General features: G+C 47.9%; 1 protein-coding gene and 1 long non-coding RNA gene across 4 annotated transcripts in view; one reads left to right on the top strand and one right to left on the bottom strand.

Annotated features, from left to right (window-relative positions):
- RNLS (renalase, FAD dependent amine oxidase) overlaps window positions 1-27,896 on the top strand; it is a 330,346-nt gene that overhangs the window by 290,094 nt on the left and 12,356 nt on the right. For 2 of the 3 annotated variants that reach the window (XM_043598006.1, XM_043598004.1), the window contains exon 7: window positions 755-1,123. The exons of the other annotated variant lie outside the window; for it this stretch is intronic. In XM_043598006.1, coding sequence (XP_043453941.1) covers window positions 755-970 — 216 coding nt within the window. In that variant the 3' untranslated portion in view covers window positions 971-1,123. Of the gene's footprint in view, window positions 1-754; window positions 1,124-27,896 lie in introns of those variants that run through there. 3 annotated transcript variants of the gene reach the window in all.
- On the bottom strand, window positions 12,235-20,625 carry LOC122493441. Its single transcript, XR_006299891.1, has 2 exons — window positions 20,327-20,625; window positions 12,235-15,770 (listed from the first exon to the last, which is right to left on the bottom strand). It is a non-coding gene; the product is annotated as an uncharacterized LOC122493441 (long non-coding RNA).

Below are 27,896 nucleotides of genomic sequence, written 5' to 3'. Positions count from 1 at the left end.
GATTTTGAACATGGGGAATGATGTAGGCTGGAAAGATCATGGAAAGAGACTAGAAACAATACAAGCTCAGTAGGGAAATTTTAGACATCAAACATTTTTTTTTTAACACAAAATACCAAAGGTCACTAGTCTCCCACATCAAATGCACAGACAATTTTTTTAAACAAATCCATTTCAGTCTGAGTCTTGAAACAAGTCTAAAATATGTGATTTTTGTTATGAAGATTCTAGGATAATTTTAAATTTGTTGTTTTTAAAAAACGAAGGAGGAACTGTTTTGGATGTCAGAGGAGGGGTGGGCGGTTGCAGGGGGGGGGGGCGGTGGGGAGAATGGAGCCATGGCCTCTCTGTCCTCATTCAGCACATGAATTTCCACCTATCCTGAGTGGTTGACATCCGAAGAATCTCAAAGTGCAGAATTCCAAGATCATCCTCATTCGCAGGCTTAAGATGCCACCAGAGAGGTTCCAAAATGTGGCTTTGTGACACTTTTTGAAGGGCTGGCAGCCCCCTTTATACTCAATGAAGGCTGACTGGAGCACCCACAATTGGCCCAAGATGCAACTTCTGCTTTTATCTTGGCAAACAGTTTGACAAGGGGGTGAGGTTTGGCCAAGGGTGGGTGGAATCAGCATGCAAACGTTCCTTCGCCCATCTCATCCTGTCTGAAGAAGGCGGATGGAGATGGAAGGTTTTCCGGCTGAGTTCCCGCCGACCTTAACTGGAAATAACTTGCTCTCTTTCACATCTGCAGCTGTGTCCTCCTCAGGGAGTTGTCCAACTCGATGTGATTTTAAACATCTGTCAGCTAAATCAGAGCTCCAAATTTAGCACCCGGGAACATTATGTGGATTTGCGATGCTCACTGGAGAACGCTGGATCCATAAACCAAGCTCACAGGAGACAGCCGGGTGGTATTCTGGTTGGCAATTTCATCTATGACACATTTATTTTGCCTGCACATTTATGAACATTATGTAAAGGGAAAGAGTGACCGTTTCCCTGAAAACGGCTTTCGGAGTCGCCGCAAGATCAATACCAGAATGGAAAGTCTCTGCACTGGGAACGCTGACTGTTTTCCTACCCAATCACTTGCCTGCGATTAAAAAATATTCCCAACGGAGTCGTTTTGTATGAATTTTCTGAAACTCTATTCTCCACCCTGAGCTGCCTTTCTGCTCCAGCTACAACTTTCTTCCCCTGTGCCCATCTTGGAGGGAGATAAGCTTTGCGTAGAGTCATGGCTCCAAGTGGCCATCTTTGAAGATCTCTAGGATGCAGAAAATCATCCTTTTCCTCCACTGGGCTGACGTTCTGAAGAGATGTGCTGTTGTTCATGAGGAGCACGAAGCAAGGCCTTTGCTCAGAGACTCCCTCTTGGCTGAGGCAATACCCCTGAACGGCTGGCTAACAATCCTTAGTGCACGTGGGGGTTTGTAACCCATTCTGGCAGTTCCTGAGATCATGGTATCCTTGAGGGGAAACACGGGTGGGGGAAACAGCCTTGCAATTCAGTGTGAGTTCCCAACAGATGATTAACCACAGTAGACTAAAACTTGTGAATTTCCTCTCCTTAGGTTAGTGCCAGATCTCATAGCTCCCAAAGTCCTCGGACAGAATTAGTTACCCCCTCCTCTGAGCTCTGGAGAGAGCCGGTGTGCCTCTCATCTGGTATTGATGCACGGTGTGGTGAGGGAGGATCTTCAAATGCCACTGAGGTCTCTCAGGGGGCAGAAATGGCGTTTGATTTGTCCTGCATGCTCAAGATTAGGACAGGCCTGTAGACGGTGGCCAACTAACATTTTATAGATAGACGGACTGGCACTAGTTTGAATAGCCTAAGAAGGTACGGTCTAGAAGCAAGGAAAGGTGGTCCAGGCACAGGTGGCTGGCAAGAGAGCCCTTTACAGAGGTGCCCTGGATAATCCCAAACGGATTATGGACATATTTGGGCAACAGGCTCAACACTCACTTCTCTTGCTTTGGAGAGAGGGCAGTGCTCGAGGAGGCAGCCAGGGGCTAGGACCGTGAAGAAGTGTTGCCATCTACACGGGGTTGTTCCAGGGGGCTGAGCAGGTCGTGGTTTCTACTTCATGATGTCTTCTCTTCGGCCTCTGAAGATTAGATTGGCTGAAATTTATTCCTGGAAGGCCTTGATTTCTTCCCCCTACTTACGCCCACATAAGGTAATAGATAGTTAAGACCAAGACTGTAGTAGCATCAGACAGACCAGGGTTCAAATCCCAGGGCAGAAGTCGTTAAGGTGGATTATCCTAGAAAAATTACTCAACATCTCTGAGCTAACTCCTTAGGTAACGGGAGGGATTAAGTGAGCCAGTGTGAGTCAAGTCTCTGGCGAATGTGCAGCGTGGCCGCTCTTATCAGCATTACCGTAAGTAGTTTGGACTCTTTTATGTGCAAGAGATAAGAATGAGCCAAAGCTGGCTTAACCGAAAAATACAGGTGTGTGCCACGGACGTCGGGAGTGGGAATGGACCTGGGCCCCACGGAGGCACCATCCCGTCCACCTCTCTCCGCACATAATTGCGGGAAACCCCACCTCTCGGCTAACATGTCGCAGGTTCAGCTACAAGATAAGCCTTTCTCGTGGCTTTAATGGCGCACGTCTAGGGGAAAGGCTCAGGTAGACTCACCTTGAATCTGGCGCTCATCCTGCTCATTCAGCTGTGGCAGGGGTTAGGCACAGGTGGGCACAAGGTCATGGCTCTCCAGAGGTCCCCCACCCAGGCTCCCTTCATTGGTGCGGAGGCTGGCAGAGGGGGAGGACTGTTGGCTTTGGGGGCAGGAGTTCCTGCTGAGATGGGCCGATGGTGCAGAAATTACCTTCAAAGTATCACGAGGAGGAAGAATGGGACACTTAGAAATGCGTGAAATGTACTTCTCTGTGGAGAAAAGCCCACCCAGATGCTGCAGATAGGTTATAATCATAACTACATTCATTTCCAAAGGTAAGGATTTATAGGGAGCATAAAGAAATTGTTTTTATGTTATGGCGATGATTTTTTAATGCCCTTTGATTTACTAACAAAGTTCTGTTTAACGTGGAAAGGCTCCTGCAAGGATTAGTAACCGTGAGCCTTTGCCACCTAGCACCTTAGCAAGGATTAGTTGACAGCTGGCTGAGGGCCAGGCCGCAGGGGACAGATCCGGGCCTGGAGGAGGAGGAGGCAGGGAGCAGAAAAGTGCCAAGGGCGCTGGAGGCAAGCTTCTTGTTCTTCGCAGCGTATGGGTACTAAGCCCCTCTCTTCCTGGAAAGGCAGAAACCTGGCTCAGAATTCTGAAGCCTCCGTCGCATTTTCACAGAATGTCGGTGAATTTCAGGCCAGAGAAAGGGCAGCGGGCTACCCGTGAACTCCTTTGGTGATGGGAAGGCAGCGAGGACATTGGGAGAGGATACCACAAGCTTTTTCAGGGCAAAGCTGGTGCCGATTTCCAAGGGCTGTGCGGACATCCTGTAGAAACACGTCTATAGAGACAGAGCCCATGTGGAACTCTGTCCCCCGCTCCCACCTCTGGATGCCGTGAGGGCGACCAGGGAGAAGTCTCTCTGCGTGGGCCCCTCTCCCTCCAGCCTGAATGTCAGTGTGCTGCCTCTTTAGCCGTCGTTCCTTTCAGGGAGTGGGCAGGACAGATGGTCACTGTCGTGTTAGAGCCAAAGCCTGATGAGGCAACTTCGAGAGTATCGTGGAAGCTTACCCCCTACCCGCAGAGACAGCCCGGAGCCCCCGGCCTGGCCGGGGACCGAGGCTCCAAAATGCGGTGGGTAAATCGCACGGGCGGCCTGGTCTGGAGAAGAGAAGTGTTTTTGAGCTCGCTCAAGTTGGCTGCCCCGAGACATTGCCCAAACGTTTCCCTAAACACTGCCTCTGTCTTCGACAAAGCTACAGAAGGCCAAAGAAAAATTCGGTGTGGCCCAAAGACTTTGGGTGAGTGTTCAGGGCCCACGTGTTGGAAGAGACCCTTCCCTTCTGCTGCCCCGGTGACTATTGTCTGAACTGAAACCCAGAACACCACTAACTCGTGTGATCTCAGCAGGGATTATCCACAGCCACAGGCCTCTGCGTCCCGTGACGTGTAGACCCGCAGAGTTATTCGTGTCACACATGCACGACAGAAACACGCTCCCGTGAGAGTAGTCAACTGGTCAAGCTAGGAGCTGAGCACAGAACGGTGACTTGAACTCAGTCCTGCCCCAAGGGGTCTACAGTCCAGACAGGGGGAAAGATGCTTGAGGAACCAAGGCCAGCACAGGGGGGTAAATAAATGCTCGTAGGACTAAGGACAGGGCCCTTGACCCAGTGGACGGAATCTCAACAGCATCTTAAAACATCAGAAAAGGAGTCTCATAGCAAAAAGACCACAGCCCTGCAGGAGGGAGAGCACACGGGCAGGCGAAGATGGGGTCACAAAACTGCCGTCCCCGGACCCTCCAGCTGCAGCCCGGGACCCCCCTCTTCGCACGAAGCCCGGCTTCGAGCCCAGTCCCCAGAGACAGAAGGTCTGGGCGTCTCTGTGGAAGGCTGGGCGGCGTGGGCGGTTGGACATGCAGAACTGAAAACAAAGGCTTTCCTTCCAGGAATTATTACAAAATCTGACTCTCTGATTGGCAGCTTAGAGGACTGTCCGAACTTTCTGTCAGAAGAGGTTCGTCAGGTCCCTCTGAAGAGCGTGTCACACATAGAGGGCCTGCTGTGTGCGGGGTAGTGGGGATGAGACAGAAAGGAGGTACAACATGACAGAACAGAGCTGGGACAGGAGCTGGGGGTGCAGGAAAGAAGGAAGGGAAATGCAATGGAGCGGGAGGCCAGCCACGGGCTGACCAGGGGAACCCCCCTGCTGGACGCTCTCTGGTCACTGGTCACCCGCAGTTGTGTCTCTGCAGATGTGCACAGGGATGGGTAGACTTGGAAGAAGACGGTCCGTTCAGCAAAATAAAGCATTCTGGGCAGTCGTCTCCGACACGCTTCGGGTGTGGGATAAACGTTCTGCGGTGTGGCACTCCATAGGGAGAGAGAAAGACTCCCTGGCTGATGTCAGACACACGAAAAAGCTTCACTGAAATATGGAGTGAAGGAATCTTCAAACACAGGGGGTCCAAGGACTTCAGCTCCATGAGCATCTGCCCTAAGTCACAAGAAGATGTCAGCAACCAGATGCCGCTTGTGCGTGTGTGTATGTGTGTGTGTGTGTGTGTGCGTGTGCATGAGGTGTGCGTGTGCCGGGGTTTGCAGTCCAAGACTTTTGATGAATTTCAGATCTCGGTCCGTTCCCTGCCCCTGATTCAAAAGTAGAGGACAGAGATGTCATCAGGTAGTTGCATAACCAGCCAATGCATTCTATACGATTTGGAACCCCTTGCTTATAGAATTTTAGAGCTGGGACCACAGAAAGGAAATGAAGAGCCTGCCCATCATGATGCTGGGCTTTGTGCTGGACATGTTCACCAAGGTAATAAAAGTAAAATGACTATTTCAAATATCTCATTTTATTTTTAATGTTTATTGATTTTTTTAATTTTTTTTAATGTTTATTTATTTTTGAGACAGAGACAGAGCATGAACGGGGGAGGGTCAGAGAGAGGGAGACACAGAATCTGAAACAGGCTCCAGGCTCTGAGCCGTCAGCACAGAGCCCGACGCGGGGCTCGAACTCACGGACCGCGAGATCATGACCTGAGCCGAAGTCGGACGCTTAACCGGCCGAGCCACCCAGGCGCCCCAATGTTTATTGATTTTTGAAGGAGAGAGAGAGACAGAGCGTGAGCGGGGGAGGGCAGAGAGAGAGGGGGACACAGAATCCGAAGCAGGCTCCAGGCTCTGAGCCGTCAGCACAGAGCCCAATGCAGGGCTCGAACTCACCGACCGGGAGATCACGACCTGAGTGGAAGTCAGATGCTTAACCGACTGAGCCACCCAGGCGCCCCATCAAATATCTCATTTTAAACGTAAAGGACACTGAGGGACACAAACAGCTTAGATGCACTGTCCAAAGTCTCGTGGCTGCTCCTCATTCCTTCGGGTGTAATTCGTGCAAGCATCGCCCAGTGCCCGTTGCGTGTCAGGCAGAGTGTAGGACAGTTACCCAGACTTCTTGTCCAAGGCTCTCCTTTTATATTCTTTTAGTTACGTAACTTAGAGACATCGGCCTGCCTGTCATCTGTATGAGGAGCTCAAAGAGTGAGAGAATCACTTGATAGCAACCTGTGTCTTCTCCCTGAACATGCGAGCATTTGATCAGTTGCAAAATATGGAGAAAATAGTTTGTCCTCCAAAGATGAAGCTCTTGTGAATTTTAGGTTTGCAGCTTTCTTTTTTCATGTTTATTTTTGAGAGGGGGAGAGAGAAAGAGAGAGAGAGAGAGAGAGAGGTAGGGAACAGAGACAGAGGAGACAGAGGATCTGAAGCAGGCTCTGGGCTAACAGCAGAGAGCCCAAAGCGGGGCTGAAACTCACGAACCGTGAGATCATGACCTGAGCCATTCAGACGCTTAACCGACTGAAACACCCATGTGCCCCAGTTGGCAGCGTTTAAAGCAAACAAGGTTGGCATCATGAAGCAAACTGAACAAATTCAAGTGCAGTTTACTATATTATCCTATTAAATTATTGTCTGTTTTGTTATGTTAAAGAGTCTAAATAGTTAACAAACTTATATGCCTCTCTCACAAATTACGTTTTTAGGACGAATGAGCTCAGGTTATGAAAGTTTGGGTTGATGAAGTTATCAGAGAATTATCCCCAAGGAACTCTAAATCAGAAGACACGAATGAATGGTCCCGGCAGAATCCTGCCTTTGGTTATGTTGAGTTTGGTTTGCAGAAGGTTGGCCCGCACAAGAGTTTTAAAACCGTTGTGTTACTTCACAACACTTAAAAATCGGGAGATTATAGGGGTGCCTGGGTGGCTCAGTCGGTTGAGGGTCCAACTGGGGCTCAGGTCATGATCTCACTGTTTGTGAGTTCGAGCCCCATGTCAGGCTCTGTGCTGATAGCTCAGAGCCTGGAGACTGCTTCGGATTCTGTGTCTCCCTCTCTCTCTCTCTGCCCTTCCCCTGCTTGCATTCTGTCTCTCTCTCTCTCTCTCTCTCTCTCTCTCTCAAAAATATACAAATATTTAAAAATTAAAAAAAAAAAGAAATCAGAAGATATTATAAAATTCAAGATTCTATTTAGTATAATACTTTCTAGGCCCTGCATGAAATAAATCAGAAAAAGACAAACACCACTTATACGTGGAATCTGAAAAAGAAACAAATAAACAAGCAACAACAAAACTAATATAATATTGTACGTCAACTTCAATTAAAAGTTTTTAAAGACTCCCACGTGCATGTAAAAAAGAGAATTAAAACTGTGTGCTTTTCTCGTGTTTAAAAAAATAGTGAGATTCTAGTTTCTCCTACAAAAGCAGAAGTTCTAGGGACACTAAGCCACCCCCTCAGTCCCAGGCAGCATGAAGTGTCAAGGGCCGCATTCGGGTGGCCTTTTTAGACGGGGCAAACACTCACCACAGCCCGCCTCACCCCTGCTACCCTCTGCATTCACCTGCTTCGCTTATTTACCTGCGAGGGAGGCCTTGCTGGCATTTGAGTTGCTCCACTGTAAGGGTCAAAATCTTTGCAAAATTGTGGGTGCTTCCAACCAATTTTCTCCAGGTATTGAGTCCAAAATGGTTCTGGCGATCGGTGATGTTACAGTAAAATATGCATTCATTCACTCAATATATATCGTTCGTTGGCCACCGTGTTCCAGGCATGCGCCAAGAATGAGCACACTGAGGGACACCTGGGTGGCTCAGTTGGTTAAATGTCCGACTTTGGCTCAGGTCATGATCTCGAGGTTTGTAAGTTTGAGCCCCGGGTCGGGCTCTGTGCTGACAGTGCAGAGCCTGCTTCGGACTCTCTGTCTCTCTCTCTCTCTCTGCCACACCTCTCTCTCTCTCTCAAGTAAGTAAAATAAAAACATCAAGAAAAAACTTTTTTTAAAAAAAAGGAGCACGCTGAGATAGATAAGTTTTGGCCCCTCCGGGACCCCACCGTCTAGTGAGGGAAACGTGTATGGTTAGAATGGTTTAGGGGTGCCTGGGTGGCTCAGTCGGTTGAGCGTCTGACTTCAGCTCAGGTCACAATCTCACGGACCATGAGTTCGAGCCCCGCGTCGGGCTCTGGGCTGATGGCTCGGGGCCTGGAGCCTGTTTCCGATTCTGTGTCTCCCTCTCTCTCTGCCCCTCCCCCGTTCATGCTCTGTCTCTCTCTGTCTCAAAAATAAATAAACGTTAAAAAAAAAATTAAAAAAAAAAAAGAATGGTTTATCCAAATGTTATCGTGAGTCACAGTAGCACAAAGGTGGGAGCCACCCGTTTGAATCAGGGGAATTTGGGAAATTTTAATAGAGCGAATAAGAACTGAACTCCATGTTCAGGGTCCGACTGGGAAGACAGCAAATATTCTAAGTAAGGAAAATGGAGCCGTTTTGTCCTGAAGGTGACAACCGAGCTATGGCGGTTTTAAAACAACACCCCGGGGCGCCTGGGTGGCGCAGTCGGTTAAGCGTCCGACTTCAGCCAGGTCACGATCTCGCGGTCCGTGAGTTCGAGCCCCGCGTCGGGCTCTGGGCTGATGGCTCAGAGCCTGGAGCCTGTTTCCGATTCTGTGTCTCCCTCTCTCTCTGCCCCTCCCCCGTTCATGCTCTGTCTCTCTGTCCCAAAAATAAATAAACGTTGAAAAAAAAAAAAAAAAAAAACAACACCCCAAGCTTCTTTGACATTCGTCTCATCGAGGGTCGTGGTCTGTACCCCCCAGTTCCCCCCACCCGTTGAACCTGGGTGGATGCATGACTGTTCCAACTAAGAGAGAAGGGGGACAGTGATGCCCTGCCGCTTCAGAAGTTAGGACGTGAAAGAGGACTTCCGTCTGTTGCTGGATGGGACACTGACGGGCCTTTGGGGCCTGAGCGGCTGTGGGCGCCGTCTGACTGCTCTGAGGCTGTCGTGCTGTGAGGAAGTCGCACCACATGGGAAGCCCTGTGTGGGTGCTCTGGTCAGCAGTCCTAGCCTTTGAGTCATCAAAACCCCGGGCAGCAGACGTGTGCGTAAATAACCTTCAGACGATTCCAGCGCCCCCACCCCCCGCCCCCCGCCACGTCCGGCGTCACATCACCTTCAGCGTCTGTCTTCCCAGCTGAGGCCCAGACGGAGTGGACAAGAGAGAAACCCTGCTGGCTGTGCCTTCCCAAACTCCCGACCCTCAGAACGGTTGTTTCAAGCCATTGAATTCGGGGATCATTTGTTACATAGAAACAGTAGCAAGAACTCCAAGTCGTGGAATTGCTAAGAAGCCAGACAAGACGGGGAGGCCAGCCCCCCACCCCGATTAGCAACAGCAGGAAGCACGGGGCCACCATCTCTAGGGACAAGGAGAAGAGTTGGTATTCATGAAGCTCGGGGTCTAGGGTCACCTGGCAGAAGTTGGAACGAAGACCTTCCAGAAAGAAGGAACACGGCTGGATCGGAAGATACTACCCAAGGAACAGGGGGAATGGTAGGTTTCTCTCTTCTTCTGGCCTGCCATCTTCGGCCACTGCCCCCCGGTGGCCTACCCAGTCAGAAGCCCAGGAAACATAGCCTGCCGGAGTAGGTCCCTTCCAGAGCAGGACAGAACAGAGGAACCCAAAACTGGAGAGCGCAATAGGCCCAGGAATAGCACACTAGGTACTGGAGAACGGGTAGGTCACAAGACACATAAGGAGAGATGGCATTTCAGACAGAAGGAGCAGCAGAGGGGTGAAGGTGAGCGCTTGCGCTCAGGAAACTCCCAGCAGCTGCTGTAGTTGAAATGTACCTTGCACTTGGGGTGGAATAGAATCAGTAGAAATCCTTATGCCCGTGGTGTGGGCAAGAACACTGATGCTCGGTGCTATGGACTGAACGTTTGTGTGTCCCCTGCCCATATTCTTATGTTGAAACCCAATCCCCAATATGATGGCATTTGAAGGTGGGGAGACAATTAGGCAATAAATGTGGAACCCCATGAATGCAATTAGTGCCCTTATAAAAGAGACCCTAGAGAGCTCCTTTGTCCTTCTGCCGTACGAAGACAGTGAAAAGATGGCCATTGGGGACACGGGAAGCAAGTCCCCACCGGACACTGGATTTGCCAACACCCTGATCTGAGACATCACAGCCTTCAGAATGGTGAGCAAGAAATTTCTGTTGTTTAGAGACTACCCAGGCTATGGTGCTCAATCCCAGCCACCTGCACGGACTTAAGTGTAGTAGATATGTGTCATTTGGGGAGTTATCTGGGCTCCAACGTCTTCTTACTTGGGAGAACCCTCACTGTATATGACTTGGTTGCAGGTAGGGCACCATCAATCGCTGTAAACACCAAAGAGGCTGACCCACCTCTGTCACAGTTGCAGGATCTCAGTCGGACATTTCTGCCCAGAACGTGCAATCTTGAGGGACACAAAGATAGAGAGTTAGACAATTATTCACAGAAGCAGTGGTGGCATCGGGAGTCCAGTGTTATTGGCCTTGAGTGTCCAGGGGCAACCTCCGAACCCTTCCAGCTCTGATCGATTCCCAATCTTTCTTGACTCCTGCTAATTTTCTGAGTCTGATCCTCCGGTCTTCCAGTTAATTCTGGGAACTACCCAATATCTTGCCAACGGATTCCTTTCCTGCTTCAGTTAGACAGTCCGTTTCCGTTGCTTACGGTCAGACAACAATACAACAAGAATAATTTGTGCTCTTAACTGCCCTGCAGAGCACGTATTTTGAGAACACTAGGCAGATGCTGAGGTGAGGCGGGATTCACACTGAGACACTGGCTGTGATGTGGATCTCCCCGAACTCGCCAATCAGGAAGGATATCACTTGATAAGGGGAAAAGTTAAATCGCTAGCTACTAGCTAACATTTATCAAGTACTGTAAGAGTTTCCGGTGGCTGCTGTAAAAAGTTACCACAAACTTAGTGGCTTAAAACAATAAAAAATGTATTATCTTACAGTTCTGGAAGGCAGAATTCCAAAGTGGGTCCCATGGTGCGTTAAGGTAGCAGGACAACTCTGTTCCTTTCTTGAGGCTCCAGGTGAGAGTCTGATGTCTTGCCTTTTGCTGCTTCTGGGAGCTCCTACCCTCCTTGCCTGGAGGCCCCTTCCTCCTACAGACCCAGCCACAGCGGGCTGAGCCTTCTCCCATCGAATCACCTTGGAGATCACTCCTCTTCCTCCCTCTTCCACACTGAAAGGACCTTGGGGTTACATGGGGCCTGCCTAGGTAATTAGGATAGTGTTCTTCTTTTAGAGTTAGCGGACTAGCAAACTTGATCCCTCCTCGTCACGCAACAGGACATAATCTCAGAATCTTGTGCCCAGGAGGTGGACATCTCAAGGGGCCATACAGTCTGCCTACCAAAAGTACTTATTGTGATGGTGAATTGTAATGGGTCAACTTGACTGCGCCAAGGGACACTCAGCTGACAAAACATTCTTTCTGGGCGGGTTTACGAAGATGGTTCGGGAAGAGATTAGCATTCTCATCAGTGGGCTAAATAAAGAAGATCACCCTCACGAATGGGTGTGGGCATGGTCCAGTCTGTTGAAGGCCTGATAGAACACAAAAGGTGCAGGAAGGGGAAATCTGCTCCCTCTGCTTGAGCTGAGACATCTGTCTTCTCCTGCCCTCAGACAGAGTTCCTGGTTCTCAGGCTGTCAGACTCAGACTGGGGATTTACACCAACCTCTCTTCCCTAATTCTTGGGCTTTTGGTCTTGAACTGAATATACCATTGGCTTTCTGGGTTCTCCAGCTTACAGATGGTAGACTTTGGGACTTCCAGTGGAGAAATATATATATATATATATATATATATATATATACACACACACACACACACACACACACACATATATATATATATTCCTATAGACTCTATTTCCCTGGAGAACCCTAATAATACTCTTATTATATATCAAGCTTTAACATACCTCACTTTATAGTTTTGCTAACGATGCTTCCTGGACCACGCAATGGGCTTTATGTCCACAGCCATAGATATTAATGAAAAGTCCCTGTGCATACCATTGTTTTCTCTGCATATCTTGCCCCCTGTGACCACCGGGGGAAGGACACTGATTGAGACTAGGATGTCCCTGCCCGAAACCTATCTTAATCTCACCGCGAAATGCGACAAAACAGGACAGATGACACAGTTATTTGGGTCGACTGCTTGTCGTGTTTGCCTAATTACCATAGAGTGAAAAAAAGTTAGTCAAAACACATGTCAGATTAGCGTCTATGAGCTTTATTTGATTACAACAGTAACCTCCCTTCTGGTGCTGACCTTCATGGCCAGTTACCCATGTAAAATGGTTGTCTGCTCACAACTTAAAAACATCGGAGGGAACAGTGGATATTAGAGGTGTATGTAGTAACTTATCCAGTGCCTTGATTTCCTGCTGGAAGGAAGGGGTAAGGCCATGATGGCTATTTCAGAGGGTTTGTCTATATTCCTACTCTTTGCTCCCAACGTCCTAACCGTGAGAGGGGGTAGAAGGAACAGGAAGAGGAAAAACAAATGGGATTTATGTAAAGGTGATAAATCTGTTATATTACCTACATTACACACTGGACACGTTAAAAAAAAAAAAACAACCCTCAATTCAGAGCAATTGCCGCAAATCACACATCCCTGATTATATGGCAGTATTCCTAGCGGGAAAGCCAGAAGTAGTGAAGGGTGGATTTCTAGCATGTCCTATGCGTTTATTTATGGCGTAGTACATCATCAAACAACACTTGACAGGCTCTAAGCTGGCAAACCGGAGGGCTTTGAAGAGAAATAATGAGCTGAGAGGTTCATGACATGCTATTAAAAAGTTTGTGATTGGATTTGGAAAATCAGACGGGTCTCCAAGGAAAGGGACCATTTCTGAGCCGTTGCGCTTCGAATAGTCTTGAGCCCCAGAGCAGATATTTATGGGAAGGGAGAGTTGTTTTTGTCTCGAATCCAAGTTCTGACTCTGATGTAGAGCAGGGAAGTCACTTTGTGCTGCAGACCTGAAGTCCTGGAATAGCCATGATGTCACCTTTTTCTGCTGACCGGCCACCACTGCACGGAGGCGCGCTGTTAGCTCTGTGATGTTTCGGCTGGATTCTCCCATATATGGGTTGTGATTCCAGCCAAAACAAAGTCGGCCGGGGAGTTTACAGCCACTGAATCGCTCAAGGTGCTGCGGGCTCGGTGGGATGGAAGAGATGGGGTCAGAATGCATTGCATTAGGAACAAAAGGACAAGAGAAAAGAAAAGGCATCGGGACGCGGGATTTGCGGCTGCCTGGTGTGTGATTTGCAAATCAAGCCTCTGGCCTTCCGATCAGTGCTTTGATGCTCTGCGTTTCCACCTTTGAGATCTTTAGTGCTTTTCTGGCATCTGTGATGGAAGGAAGTACCCTGTGCTGGGTGGTGAACCATGGAATCCCTCTCACTGAATCAGAAAGGAGACATTTTAGGATATGAGATCATGAAAGAGAATAGTATTTGAAAAGGAAGAAAAAAATCACACACACACACACACACACACACACACACAGAAGCACACAACTAGGCCAACACAGGATGAGTCTGCGGTTAAGCCATTTTTCGCCATTGCAGAGGACACTTTAACACTTTGAGTCCCAGAGCCTTCACACACACACAGCTCGCGCACCTCCGTAAAGCCCGGAGGCACCGGAGGGTCGGGTAGGAAGGTCTAGAGAACCCTTGGTCGGTGTTCAGTCCCACACTCGTGGGGTGGGATCACCAGACGCTCCACCCGTCCTTCCCTTATCCCCACCGGCGACATAATGACATAGACGCGCCACCCTCGTTCCCCAAAGATCTTCCGAGTTGGCCCAACAGTGGGGCGCAGCGATCGCCCCGTGAAAGACCGTCTGTGCTCAACGGGGGTGGCGGGGGAGGGGTAACGTGTTAGGCTAATCCAGGGCAATAATTGTCGTTTCTTCCCCGGCTGGCTTCACAAAAGTCACATGCGTGATGGTGCACGTTCAAGCCTGCTCCGGCCGGACTCTGAAATGTGCAAGTATTTGTTTCATATGGGCAGGGCTGTTCCTTTTTTTTTTTTTCCCTCCTTCTTCTTTTTTCTCTCACTGTGGGAAAATGAACTTATTTTCAGTCACCCCTGACATCTGACCACTCAGCCGATCACGAGGACACTGCGGTAAACCACAGCTCAACTTGAAATTATCTCTTTCAGGCACGGCTCCTGCACCACGGATGGGCACCATCGCTGGTGACCCGCCGTCAGCTTTTCTCTCCCGAAGCTCCATTTTCGCATTCCTCCCCGAAGCCTCCCCGGGTCTTGCTCTAAGGTCCTTCAGCTCGAGCTCATCCTCACAATAAACTGAATCCCAAAAATGACACCAGCTTTCCCAGCTGAAGCCCTTAAAGTGGTGCATTTACATATTCTCTTTTTTTTTTTTTTTTTTGGAAAGCAGAGAGAAGGCATGCAAACTTTAAAGATCCCAGGGGAAAAAACGAAAACAAAAACAAAAGGCCAGTTCTCCTGATTAATATCGGGATGGTCCAGCAGGGGCTGTACATACTCCTTCTGTCGGAATCATCTTGTTTTTCATAGCTGTTTTACACCTCCAGCATCCTGCCATCTGCCCACTCAAAAGAAACGCAGCAAAGCATTCCAAAAACCAAGGCTGGAAGGAAATAATTGTGAACAAGCCCAAGAGATGGACTTTTCCGTACCCTTCTGGTTACTGCCGTGCTCCTGGAGGGCATGCGATGGGGGGAGGCCAGGAGGTTCAGACTGGGGGGGCTCACCCCCTGGTGGCCCCCTTGAGCCCCATCGTGCCAGCAGGCTGACGAGAGAGACCGGGTATGCAGGTCTGGCTGCCCTGTTGGCCGAGGAAGGAGGAGGAGGGGGAGGAGGGAGAACAGGAGGAGGAAGGGGAGGAGGAGTGAGCAGATGTGTCCTGCTCAGAGCTGGTATGTGGAATATGGGTCAGCCTTTCCTGGACAACTTGAGGCAGACTGGAAGCATGGAGACCCCGGATGGGGCCCAGGTCCCCCTCACTCTCCTCCTGTCCCACACCAGTCCACACGGGCCCCAAGAACACAGAGAAGCCGTGGGGACAGACATGCAAAGGCTCTATCAGTCCTGGGGGCAAGGGAGCCAAGGCCGCAGGCCAAGGCTCAGCTGATCAGGCCAAAGCCAGCCGCTGGCTCTTCACATCTCCCCCGGGACCTCTCCTCACCCCAGATTTCGGTAGCAAAGTGGATGGGTCATGGGCCCGTAGCCCGGAGGGTGACCAAAACCCAAAATGACTTTCAGTTACCGGACAGTTCTGGTGAAGGCCCAGAATGAGCACAGAAAAGGTTTGCTTTCCCAGCGGCAGGATGGGGTGCCCGTGAAAGAGCGGCCGGCCCTGAGGGGAGATGATTACTTTAAAGCGATGTCGGCAAATGTTTTTTTTGGCTGAACATTTCGGCTTGGTTACTGGCCTTCACAGAGGGAGAGAGGCACTGCGTGAGCTGGAGTCTTCTCGCGAATGGAAAACTCGATGTCCCGATTTGGGGTGATAAGCGTGGCCAGGTTAGTGCCGAGCAGGCAGAGCAGGGACAGGGACGCTCTGACCATTCAGCAAAGAGCATCGCGGGGCCAGCTGCCCCGACTCGGTGGTCTGTGTGCGCTCAGCGTAGAAAGCCGGGCTTCCAAATCCCAGCGTCCGATCCGTCGTCCCTGGAGGAAAACAAGGAAAATAAAATGGATTAGCAAAGGGTGTTGGTCGGGGCCAGAAAGTTTAGAAAGCAAACGGAGCCTCAAGGAAAGCGGGATTTTCTTTAAATCGGCTAATGCTGGATGCCTGGGTAATAGTGTTGTCAATGAGAAATCACCATTTGCACGGTAGGCTTAGTTGTGACTTCTCCTCGTGCAAGTTCAACTGAAATGCAGTGCTCCAGACTACTGTGCTCTGGGAAACGCACAAGGCATTTCCTTGCGAACGCTATGATTTAGCCCTAAGTCATCACTATTTGGTCACTGTATGATCGTTACTCTTTGACTATCGAGACTTTCAGGGGTTGAAGTCCCCGCTGGGCTGTGAAGGGGTATGGCTGGGGGTCAAGGCCAGGCTTCCTAACTCCTGTGCTTGGGAACCACTCAGCCGAAGTGGTTTTAAATAGCATCTTTTAAACAGCATCCTATTTGGTGTATGCAAATCTAGGTTGACTGTTACAAGTATAAGTTCTTCAGTGAGAAAAACTATGAGCTAGAATGGGGATTTCTTTGGATTACCTACTTGCAATATTTTGCCTCAGTAGGAAAGTTGGGGGCTTGCTCGTGAAATATGATCATCCCTTTTCATTAAACAGTGCATAATTTTAGAAGTAAACTCTCAACGAGGAAGACATCAGACAGCCCAATTCAGATCTGGTTTGGCATTTGAGGTGCATTGAGATGTCCAGACACAAAGCAGTTTGGAACTTACCAGACATAAATGTTGCCTTAAAAAATTGCAAGATTAAAGATGTTAGCAAATAGGTGGGTCAATGCTAAGTGCATGTTGACAAGGGAGGAAGAGGGATGTTAATTTAGCTGGTATCTCACGTGGAGTGGTTTGGATGCCAACCTGTCTTAAAATAGAGGGAAAAGACACAGTGTAATCTCGTCTGTGCTGTTTATGCTTCTTGTTTGTAAAAGGAGTGATACGGGGGTAAGAAAAAGAAGTTAAAAGTGCCCATGATAAAGATGAAAAATAGATTGCACCTACCCTCAAGGATTTCGTGGTCCAGAAGGGAAGGCAAAAATAAGAATGCAAAAAAGGTACAAGGTCAGTGCAAAGGAGGAAAACTTGAGATGGAACTTAAAGACTTGGACCAAATGAATAGCGTGGGGGCTTGGAGGGAGGAGGGGAGAAAAAGAAAAGTCTGTGCAAAGATACAGAGCATGAAATGAGCTGACATTTTGGGGCCCCGAAGGAATCTGATGTTGTTGGAGGGGAGAGAAGATGGGGGCTCAGTGCGGTGATAGGAGCTGGTGAAGAAGATAGAGGCTGGATGCGGGGTGGCGAGCCCAGTGTGGGTCTTCAAACGTGCATTTGGGTTTCCTAAAAATTACTCTTGTGATGGTGTCAGAAGTGAATGGTTGGTCATCTGATCAACAAAATGAAAAGCTGGTTGTTTCAGGAAAGTAATTAAACAGACAAACTCCTGGCATGAATGATTTTTTCTTAAGAGGCAGAAATAAACAGTACTAGATATGAAAAGAGACATTGAAACAGAAAAAGTAAATATTTAAAAATCATGAGATAATCACATGAACAACGTTTAGGCCAATATATTTGAAACCTTAGATACACTGCACAGTTTTTAGAAAGCATAAATTATGGAAATTAACAAAGAAGAAATTGACACCGAATAAACCTACAACCAGTAATGGGGCGGGGGGAGGGGGGTGGTGGCGGGAAATGAACTCAATAGTCAAAAATATACCACGGGCGGTACTAACTCCAGAAGATTTCGCAGACAATTTTTTCCAGAAATTCAAGAAAGAAATAACCCCTGACAAATAACCATTCTAGGGAACAGAAAAGCAGAAAAAAATTCCCCAACATATTTTACAAAGCCATTATAATCCTGATGTCGAAGCCAGACAAGAACAGAAGATGACTCAATCTCACATATAAACAGAGATCCAAAAATACTAAATAAATACAAGCAAGAAATACAAAGTGAGTGTGTGCATAAATAGCATATAAAATATATTTTATATGGCATGCAAGGATTGTTTAACATTCAAAAATCAGTCATGTAATTTATCTCCTGGACGTACGACAATAGATAATGGAAAACATTCAGTAAAATTCTAGACCTAATCTTAATTAAAAAAAAAAAAAAAAAAAAGCTTTGCCAATGAGTTTGACTCATAGCTGCATGATTTCGTGGTTATTGCATTGTAATTCGGGCAAGAACAACGTAACCTTTGCCCGAGAAAGGACAAGAACGGATGAGGAGAGGACAGAGGATGGAGACAAAGAGAATAATCAGCAGGTCATTTGGAGGCAAATCCAGGTAAGAGGTACAATGTGGAAGGTGGGGAAAGAGTCCACAGTGGGAGTGTGGGAGGACGGACTTCTGCAATGAGGGTTTTTGCAAGACAGGAGCCCAACAGAAGCTGGTGGTTGATTGGATGTGGGAAGACAGTTGGAAAGAAGAGACTCCCAGATTTCTGGACTAGGTGGCTGTGTGGACCGTAATTCCATTAGTCCAGACAGAAAATGTAGTTTGAAGGCTTGTCTGAAATTAGCAAGACTCTCTTGCCTGAGAAGGAAATAACTCTCGAAGAGAACTAAGTGCCAGCAGCCTGAAAAAAAGAGCTTTGGGGGGCGCCTGGGTGGCTCAGTCGGTTGAGCGTCCGACTTCAGCTCAGGTCACGATCTCGCGGTCCGTGAGTTCGAGCCCCGCGTCGGGCTCTGGGCTGATGGCTCAGAGCCTGGAGCCTGCTTCCATTCTGTGTCTCCCCTTCTCTCTGCTCCTCCCCCGTTCATGCTCTGTCTCTCTCTGTCTCAAAAATAAATTAAAAAAAAGTTTTAAAAAAATTAAAAAAAAAAAAAGAAAAAAAGAGGTTTGGCCATCACTGGACCTAAATTAGTATCAAGAGAGAGGGAGAGAGAGACAGAGATAGAGGCAGACAGAGAGAGAGAGACAGCATGCAATAGAAACATCATCTGCTTTTAAAGGCCAAGATACTACCGGGCCTGCCCAAGTCACCACCTGATAAATGTTGACCGGATGGAACCAAAGCTACCAGCAATATAGAGAAGTAAGGAGTTGTTGCTTTTGAATGAATACCCAGGATCACAGCTGGCAAGAAAAAATAAAAGTTATCTCGGAAGTATATAGTCAATCTAGGGTGAAGAAGTACCTAATAATGGTAATATTTATGATTTAAAAAAACCATTCAGAACAGAACAAAGAGGAAAAGATGTTTCTCTTTTCTTAAATCTTATTCTCTGATACATTTTGCTGTGTTTTTATAAGTAGTTACGACACTTTTGGATTGAAAGTTCAGCGTTGCTCACAACACGTTTGGTTTTTATAGAACAACTAAAACATAATATCTTGGTCCTCAACGATTGCTGGGTCCCCAAGGAACTGCACCCACGTGCCGGCAGGGACCCGGATTGCCTTTTTCTTCGCCCTTAATTTCTCCAGTATGGCCACCCGACTAGATGATAGCCCTGTGTGTCCATTCATTATGCTGTGACCTGAATGTGTCTCAGAATCTGTAGAAATAAGCCAAACCGAATCACCCTTTGACTAGGCATGCGTGAGGGGTCAAGAAAGGTATGGTCTACGCATTTCCGCCCAGGCCGGGAAAAGAACGGACAAGCCCATAGAACACGGAGGGCCGCTTCGAACGTAGTCATATCCCGCCAAGGGCAGCATCAGGTAGCTGCCAAGAAGTTTCGTTAATAGCAAGACCAGCCTTCCCCCAAGATGGTTGAGAATGATGGTGATTTCATTTGGCTTTAAGGAAATTCATTCCGGCCTCACAGTTGGGTGGACAGTGCTGGAAAAGTGTGTGGCCCACCTAGAGCTCGGTAATTGTTTCCCAGCTGCCTCGTGCTTAAACTCCAACCTTTGGGACTCCAGATTACAGATGGCATTACCCAGGGACCCAACCCGGATCAGAGGGAGAATGTACTAGAACCCTTTGCCAGGAGCGGTCTCCTGCTGATCCAATGCAAGTGGCAAGATCCACAGCAGGACAAAGGAACTTTTGAAAAGGACTTAAAAAGAGCTCACTTGCTCTGCGGTTAACCCATCAAAGGCATCTTCCTGTAACCCGGAGGGCAGCAGGCCTCAACATGTGCTGGCCATTTGGAAAACAGATTCATACGGAGTAGATCAAACATTTCAGGAGAGCCCCTTGCCTTGAAAATATGGGACCTTATGAAAATCATTAAGCAATTCATTGATATTTATTTGCTTACACTGTGCTTCGGCAAAGCAAACTGGAAGATGGGGATGAGAACCATTGACCCAGTTTCAGACGCCCTAGTTCAGGAAAGAAGGATTCCCTTACGCGCCTGATTTTAAAGAGCCTTTTAAGAAGACAGCCTACTACACAGCTGGCATGGAAAGCCTGTCTTGGCTCCCTTCAACTGGGTATTAGGTTAACAACCACCTCAAGCTTCTTAGAAACCTAGAAATCCCCAGGCAGTTAGAGGAATTCCTCAGGGCTAAGAAAACCTATGCAATCTCAGAGCTTTAGGCAGAAAAATATTTCCAAACCTCGGCCACTCCCAGCCTCATCAAACATGGCGGCTCCACGGCACCTCCGATCATCCTTCCTTCCTGACGGACCAACCCCTTCTTCATTCGTGGCTCAGGTCCAGGGAACCTGGAAACCAACAAGGAGTAAGTCTGTGTTTTCGCTTTGGTTATCATGCATGAGTTCCTTCTGAACCGAAGCAACTCCACTGTCTGACACAGGGACCTTTGCTTCTTTAAAGTTTAAGGAAGTAGCCCCTCGAGATTCATCAGCTTCCTGGTCTTGACTTCCCTTTTACTCAGATGCAAAGTTCCCATGAGTGGAGAAAGGCTCAGCAGAATGCCATCATTCTTACGCTGTGGGTTTCAAATGATCTATCCTATGGGGGATGCCAACTACATAGCCTCTGAGGCTCTGGGAAGAGAGGGGGAGGCTAGCTCTAGGGACCTGGGCTCAACTTCCCCCAGAACATTACTACAGAGGTTGAAAGTCTGTCCTCAGATATTCAACACATATGTTTTGAAATTCATTAAGTTCCAAAATTAAAAAACAAATGTAAAAGATCCAGCAATAGTTCCTGCACAAAGCAGATACTCAAGGAATGCTTGTTGACGGATGAATTTGTTAGCTGATAAATATGAGAAATACAGTCTGTTTTGCACCACATGGCAGCTGAAGCTGCTAGGAAGACATGTGTCCCTAATTTGTTATACGAGTTTTACAAAATGAGTCACCTCAACCCTACCTCTGTTTGAAGACCAACTTTCTTCACAGAGCCCTCCCAGGACTCTCCTGTTGGTCATTTTTGAAAGGAACAACTGTCTCTTGGCTTTGAATTGTCAATTAACTTCTTGTGATCTCTCCCAAATCCATGGTTCCCAAAGGGAAACATTCTGTCTTGTTATTTGTTCACTTAAATTGGGTGTGGGTCGGTAACTCCTTCAGGATCCAACATGGAATCTTGCACAAAGCACATACTCAATAACTGTTTGTGGAGCGATTGATTTGTTCATTGACGTATACTAGAAATACAGTCTGGTTGCACCATATGGCATTTAAATATCCAGGACACAAAAAGCGTCATTCCCTGTTAATTTTTTTTTTTATGAAATTTATTGTCCAATTGGTTTCCATACAACACCCAGTGCTCATCCCAACAGGTGCCCTCCTCAATGCCCAACACCCACCCTCCCCTCCCTCCCACCACCCATCAACCCTCAGTTTGTTCTCGGTTTTTGTTACTTTTTATAGTCTGTACTGAGAAGAAATGTCCTAGAAGATCTTCTGCGTGGTCTCAAGTTAGCTTCGGACCTCAATATTTCAGAGGGAATAATGTGTTTTTACGTGGTAAAGTAAGATAACAGGTATGTGCATATTGTCACCCCCAATATGGCAACACCACAGTGACATTTTCCGTTGATTGATGGAGACATTGGTTAATTTCTAATAGGACTACGACTGCCATTTCTGTAGTAGATGGAGGGTTATGACAAGTCCTTTGTTGATGAACTAATTAGGATTTTCAGAGTGTAAGATCTAGTGTTGATGCTTTTCTTAGGAAGGAAGGAAGGAAGGAAGGAAGGAAGGAAGGAAGGAAGAAGGGAAGGAGGGAGGGAGGAAGGAAGGAAGAGAGGAAGGAACGGAAGGAGGGAGGGAGGGAGGCAAAGAAAGAACAAAAGAAAAAAAACCTCTTTGTTGAAGTATCCACATGAACCACTTGCTAACTACAGGCGTGTACCTATAACAGATATGTCAATACGGTAAATTTAAAAAGAAAAACAACTTCCAACCTTAGGAATCTACTTTGAAAACCTTTCCATCATGAGGCATTGTTGTTATCGATGCCTGCTTTGCCCACCTGCGTCTTGCTTCCAGGCTTAGAAAAAGCTCACTCTGGGGTCTACCTAAATCTGAGAACTCCTAAGTAGTGCCCTACTGGTGGGTGCTTCACCTGGCATGTTCTTCCCAAAGAAGGCTGAGAAATTGGCCTGTGGACGCTTGCACTTCTCATAACCAGGACGGTAGCCTCCCTCAAGCTCGTGTGGGCTCTGCTGTGACCCTTCTCACGTGGTCACTCCATCGAGGCAGGGGACATAGGCTGTTATTTGCAGAGAGCCGGCACAGAAGAGGTGCTCAGTACCTCTGGTTGAATAAATGAATTTTCATACCAGCTCTGGAAACAACAGTATGATGCCCATGTACTGGACGGGAAAACTGAAGTGAGAAGAGAGTGAGTAACTTGCCCAGGATCTTGGGAGAGCCCTCACTCCTGCCACTGTCTCTCTGATGAGCTCACACAGGGGCCCTCCTGAGAGAAAGCAATCATGTACCTAGTGGAGTGGTACTCTACCACTTATATCCGGGGGGAGGAGGCTAGTTTAAGGGGATTGTTTCTTAGGAGCGCCTGGGTGGTTCAGTCGGTTAAGCATCTGACTTTGGCTCAGGTCATGATCTCACGGTCCGTGAGTTCGAGCCCTGCGTCAGGCTCTGTGCTGACAGCTCAGAGCCTGGAGCCTGCTTCACATTCTGTGTGTGTGTCTCTCTCTCTCTCTACCCCTCCTCTGCACCCGCTCTATCGGTCTGTCTGTCTGTCTCTCTCAAAAACAAATCAACGTTAAAAGTTTTTTTTAAAAATTGCTAAAGAGATGGACAAATATTGATCAGAGACTACCAAAACCTTACTATCCATGGCTTCTTGATTAAGTGTGTGACATCTGCATACGCAGCAGCCTGCAGTGATAACAAGAGTTCAAAATGGCACCACTACGAACAAATCCAACACCCGTGTTATAGTGAAATTCCCTACAACAGGATTCCACTCGTGCAAGACTTTTGCGATATAAAGGAGAAAAAACAGCAATTTGTTATACATTAGTCTTACTGGTCATTTTTACTCTCTCCACACATGGGCCCAAACCGCAAATCAATTTAAAAAAACGTGGAGGGAAAAACAGAGTAGATGAATGGCTTTATAACACCCCCTATAAAGGAAGAAGGCTTGCATCTGGGTGGATGGGTGGGCGACGTGGGCTTGTATGAACTCACTTGACTACATTCCGAATCTTGCAATTGAGACGATAATATTACCCAAGCAGTGGCCACGCACTCATACGGAATAAGAGACTACATGTGAATCACCTAGCACGATGTCTGGCAGGTGGATGTGGGCTTGGTGTTTTGCTCTAGCTGTCCTCGTCAGCCACTGAGACCACTGAGGTTACAGCAAGGCGAGGAAGCATTATAATCAAATTGTTCTTGCTTGTCTGCTTTGAGTACTGCCCGTGTATGACCACGATCACCATTAGTGGCGTTCCTTTCGGATCTATGTTAGGAATGGGATGTATTCCTGTGTGAACCACAACAAAAAAAAATCGTCAATTACGTCCTCCCAGCCAAGCACAACCTGATGCAATCTCACCCACCCTACAAAGCTCATCTTGAGGGGCTCCTGGGCGGCTCAGTCAGTTAAGCCTCTGACTCTTGATTTCGGCTCAGGTCGTGATCTCACGGTTTGTGAGTTCGAGCCCTCCATCGGGCTCTGCGCTGACGGCACGGATCTTGTTTGGGATTCTCTCTCTCCCTTTCTCTCTGCCTCTCCCCCACTCTCTCTCTCTCTCTCTCAAAATAAATAAATTTTAAAAAATAAGCTCATCTTGAAAGCCACCTCTGTCACATTTCTCCGGACTCTCCTCCAGGCAGATGTTTTCACTCTGTCTTGAACATCTTAAAAACTTTGGCTTTTACCCCTCTGAGGGTACTTAGCCTGCTCTGCAAATCACACTGCTGTCTCTTTGCCTTATCCTGTATTTGATTTTAAGTCCCTTGAAAGCAGAGATCAGCCTTATCTTTACATTTCTTATGGGCTGAGTGCAGGGCGTCGGGCTCAGAAGCTCAATAAAAACGTGTTGAGTTGCAGCGAATCGTGACCCACCCTGCCTACCAGGCCCTCAGCCAGCGCCAGGGTCCAGCACACAATGGGTCCTTGTTCTCCCCGCTGTGCACACCCACAAACATATACTAAACACCTGGAAACATGGGGACACTTCGTTGCTTGGCAAATCCTCCCCCTCCCAGGGCGTCTTCCCTTTGGAAGAGGCTGTTCTGACAGCTGGCCTGCTGCTGGTTAGACGGGGCGCTCTCTGGAACGACTCATCACTGCAACAAACGGCCAAGTTCGCTGTGCCAGGAACCGAGAAAAGAGAAGGGTCCAAGGGGGAGAGTCTCGATGCCAAGAATGTGCTCTCCGATTTCCAGCGGAGAGGGAAGCAGGGAGCACTGAAGTGGAAGAGATGATGCAGAACGGGCCCAGAAGCCTCCTCCCTCTCCTGCACCTGACACTCCATGGGCAGGGGTCTCGGAGAGGAGCCTCCCGTCCGGGGAGGACCAGGGCCTCCCGCACGAGACACTGGGGCTGCTCTTTATTAAATGCGAATGGTGCCACGCAGCTTCCAGGACTTTAGTGGAAAGTGGATTCCCCCCAAACCCTCAGGACATCTCCCGGTTCCCGAAAGGATTATTATGGTCACTGCTGTTATTACTTACAAAGCCTACATCATTTTTTGAAAGTTTGCTCAAGGTAGAGGAAGCGTAAGCACTCAACTTCCAGAACGTGTCCTGGGATTCCGCTGCCCTCACCAGAATGACATAACCTGTTGGATTCTGCTTGGGCACAAGGCAAAAGGCAACAGGCTTCTCCTTAAAGCCCAGGCAGGGTTGTCAGATTTAGCAAATAAAAATACGCGATGCCCAGCTCGATTGGAATTTTAGATAAACAATGAATTCAGTTTTCATCTGAGTGTGTCCCAAATATTGCATGGGACATACTTACACTACTGAAACAATATTTGTTATTTATCTCAAATTCGAAATGAGCTGATTATCCCGTATTTTATCAGGCAATCCGGAGCCCAGGGAGAGTCAGGACAGTCAAGAGATTTTTCACCAACAAAAGCGTCTTTTAAAGCCCCGGCTGAATGGCTTTGGACGACATTTCAGTTCAGGCCCTGCATTTTCCCTGGAGTGTGAGCTCAATGTCATGGACAAACAATTGGGAGAATGAACATTCAGTGAACATTCCGCCCCTTCCTTGCCCTCAGCAGCCTGTGGCAAACTGCTCCCCCTCAACCAGCTGGGGAGGAAAAAGGCTTTCTCTTTTAAGATGGCTCTCCCCTCCCCTGCCACAGATTGGATTGTTTCTGGGGTTTGCTGGAGAGCTGCTTGGGCTAATTGCTTTCAGACCACGATCCCACCAGGCCTGCCCGCTGTGCAGGCAGCATGTTGGGGCTGGGAGGCAAAGCGTAGGGGGTTTGGAGTCAAGCAGACTCGGTTTGGAATCCTGCCTGTGCCACGTCGGCCAAGTTGCTTACCCTCTCTGGGCCCCCGTTTCCGCACTGATAAAATGAGGGTGCTCGAGGGGTGGCTGAGGTAGGAGTGCCTTAAGACGGGAGCACATTCGGTGCTCCTCACCGTGCCTGACGTATCGTGGCTGCTCCTTTAATATTAGCCACTGTTATTATTATTGCCTGTCTGTGGTATGTTCCACGTGGCAGGTGACGTCCGGAGTGGAGTCTCCTCAAGCCTGGAGCTTGGAGACGTGGGAACACAGATTCTAGAAGGCCGTCAGGCCCTGCGCACTAGGAGGTGCGACCTGGTGGGAAGATGGCTTCACCCCTGTCCCCGTGGCCCTGCCTCATTCGGTTCCGCAGCACCTGGCTGAACCACCAGCGTCAAGTCAGTGATCGGGTCACCACATGGGTCAGGTCCCCATAAGCGTGTATGGGGAGTCTGAAGAGCGCTTTAAGGGACAGGAGAGAAAGAAGAAGGAGAAGGAGGGGGAGATGGGGAGGGGTCTCATCGATTTCTTACGAGGAATCAGTGAAATAATCTCAGTAAGTATTGGAGCAGTGCAAGCAAATAACAACCGCTTAATACATGTTAGCTAATATTCTTTGAGACGCCTCAAAGAATGGGTGGGATTTTCATCAAGAGGGAAAGGCACTTGTAACTTAAAGAAAAAAAATCATTGAAGCTATGACGCGGTCAATTGCAAATGTGCGCATGATGAATTGGGGCCTGGTTTTCCAGGCAGTTTTGCTGTGAAAACTTTTGAACAGGGGCTCTGATGTTTCTAGGAGATGCGTGATGTGGAAAATGTTGCTCTTGCCAAGATGTGTAAGATGGACGCAACAGAAAGCCTAGGGTAAGCAGGAGACTCTTAGAAAAAAAAGTAGGTGGACAGTAATATGACCGTGGGGCTGGGGAGAGGTCGAAAGTTGTGGAAGGGAAGGGGAGAGGAAGGGAGGGAGGGAAGAGACACTGAAAAGATCACTGGCTACCAGCTGGATCACTGGCCAGGAAGAAGAAAGAGCCAAAATTTCAGGATTAAAAGCCTTGGTTGTTTGTTGTAGCAGACCCTGTTGTTTTGTTTTGTTTTGTTTTTTCCTATCCCACATTCCCCGTCACCCCTCCCTTCTAACATTGTGTTCGAATATTCACCCTCCTGTAACTGGCCACTGCTTCAGAGAAGATGCATCTATCCTTAGCCCCAGGGGACAGGGGGTGGAGTATTGATTTGTCCAAGACGTCCAGGTGGCTCCATTTTCTTGCCAGTAATCAGACCAGGCACGAGCATATGGCAAAAATTCTTGGCGAAAAGAAGCAAGTGAGCAGAAACGACCCAAATGTCCATCAACTAGGGAATGGATAAACAAATTGTGGTATATCAATTCAGTGGAATATTATTTGACAATAAAAGGAGAATGAAATACTGATTCATGGTAAAGATGGAGAGGCCTCAAAACATTATACTAAGTGAAAATTCACACACAAAAGACCACATATTATATGATTCCATTCAAACAAACTGTCCAGAATTGGCAAATCCATCTAAAGACAGAAAGTAGTTGTCAGGGGCTGGGGTGCAGAGGGACATAGGAAGTGATCATTAATGGATACAGGATTTCTTCAAGGGCAATGAAAATCTTCTTTTTTAAAAATTTTTTTTTTAACGTTTATTTATTTTTGAGACAGAGACAGAGCATGAACGGGGGAGGGTCAGAGAGAGAGGGAGACACAGAATCTGAAACAGGCTCCAGGCTCTGAGCTGTCAGCACAGAGCCCGCCGCGGGGCTCGAACTCACGGACCGCGAGATCGTGACCTGAGCCGAAGTCGGACGCCCAACCCACTGAGCCACCCAGGCGCCCCGAAAATTTTCTAAAATTAATTGTGGTGATGGCTGCCAATTCTGTGATGGTACAAAAAATAATTGAGTTGTACATTTTAAATCGGTTAATTATTTGGTAGGCAAATAACATATCAATAAAGCAGTTATTAATTTTTCCTTAAAGAACCAAAAAGAAGACTTCTAGAGAGACTCCTGGAAAACATTGTATCACTCTTAAAAAACACACACACAGAGAAGAGCTGGCTTCTCTTTCTGGAGGCTGATGTATCTTCATATGGTCACTGGAGCTGCTGTGGATATCAACCTACCATGACAGGACCTACATGAGTCAGAACTGACCTACAGAGCAGGCCAGAGCCCAGAGAAGCACCTAGACTTCTCCTTACAGAAGATAATAAATGTCCTT

Source organism: Prionailurus bengalensis, chromosome D2 (assembly GCF_016509475.1).
Source record: "Prionailurus bengalensis isolate Pbe53 chromosome D2, Fcat_Pben_1.1_paternal_pri, whole genome shotgun sequence".
Lineage (NCBI taxonomy): Eukaryota > Metazoa > Chordata > Mammalia > Carnivora > Felidae > Prionailurus > Prionailurus bengalensis.
This window is presented reverse-complemented; position numbering and strand designations above follow the sequence as displayed.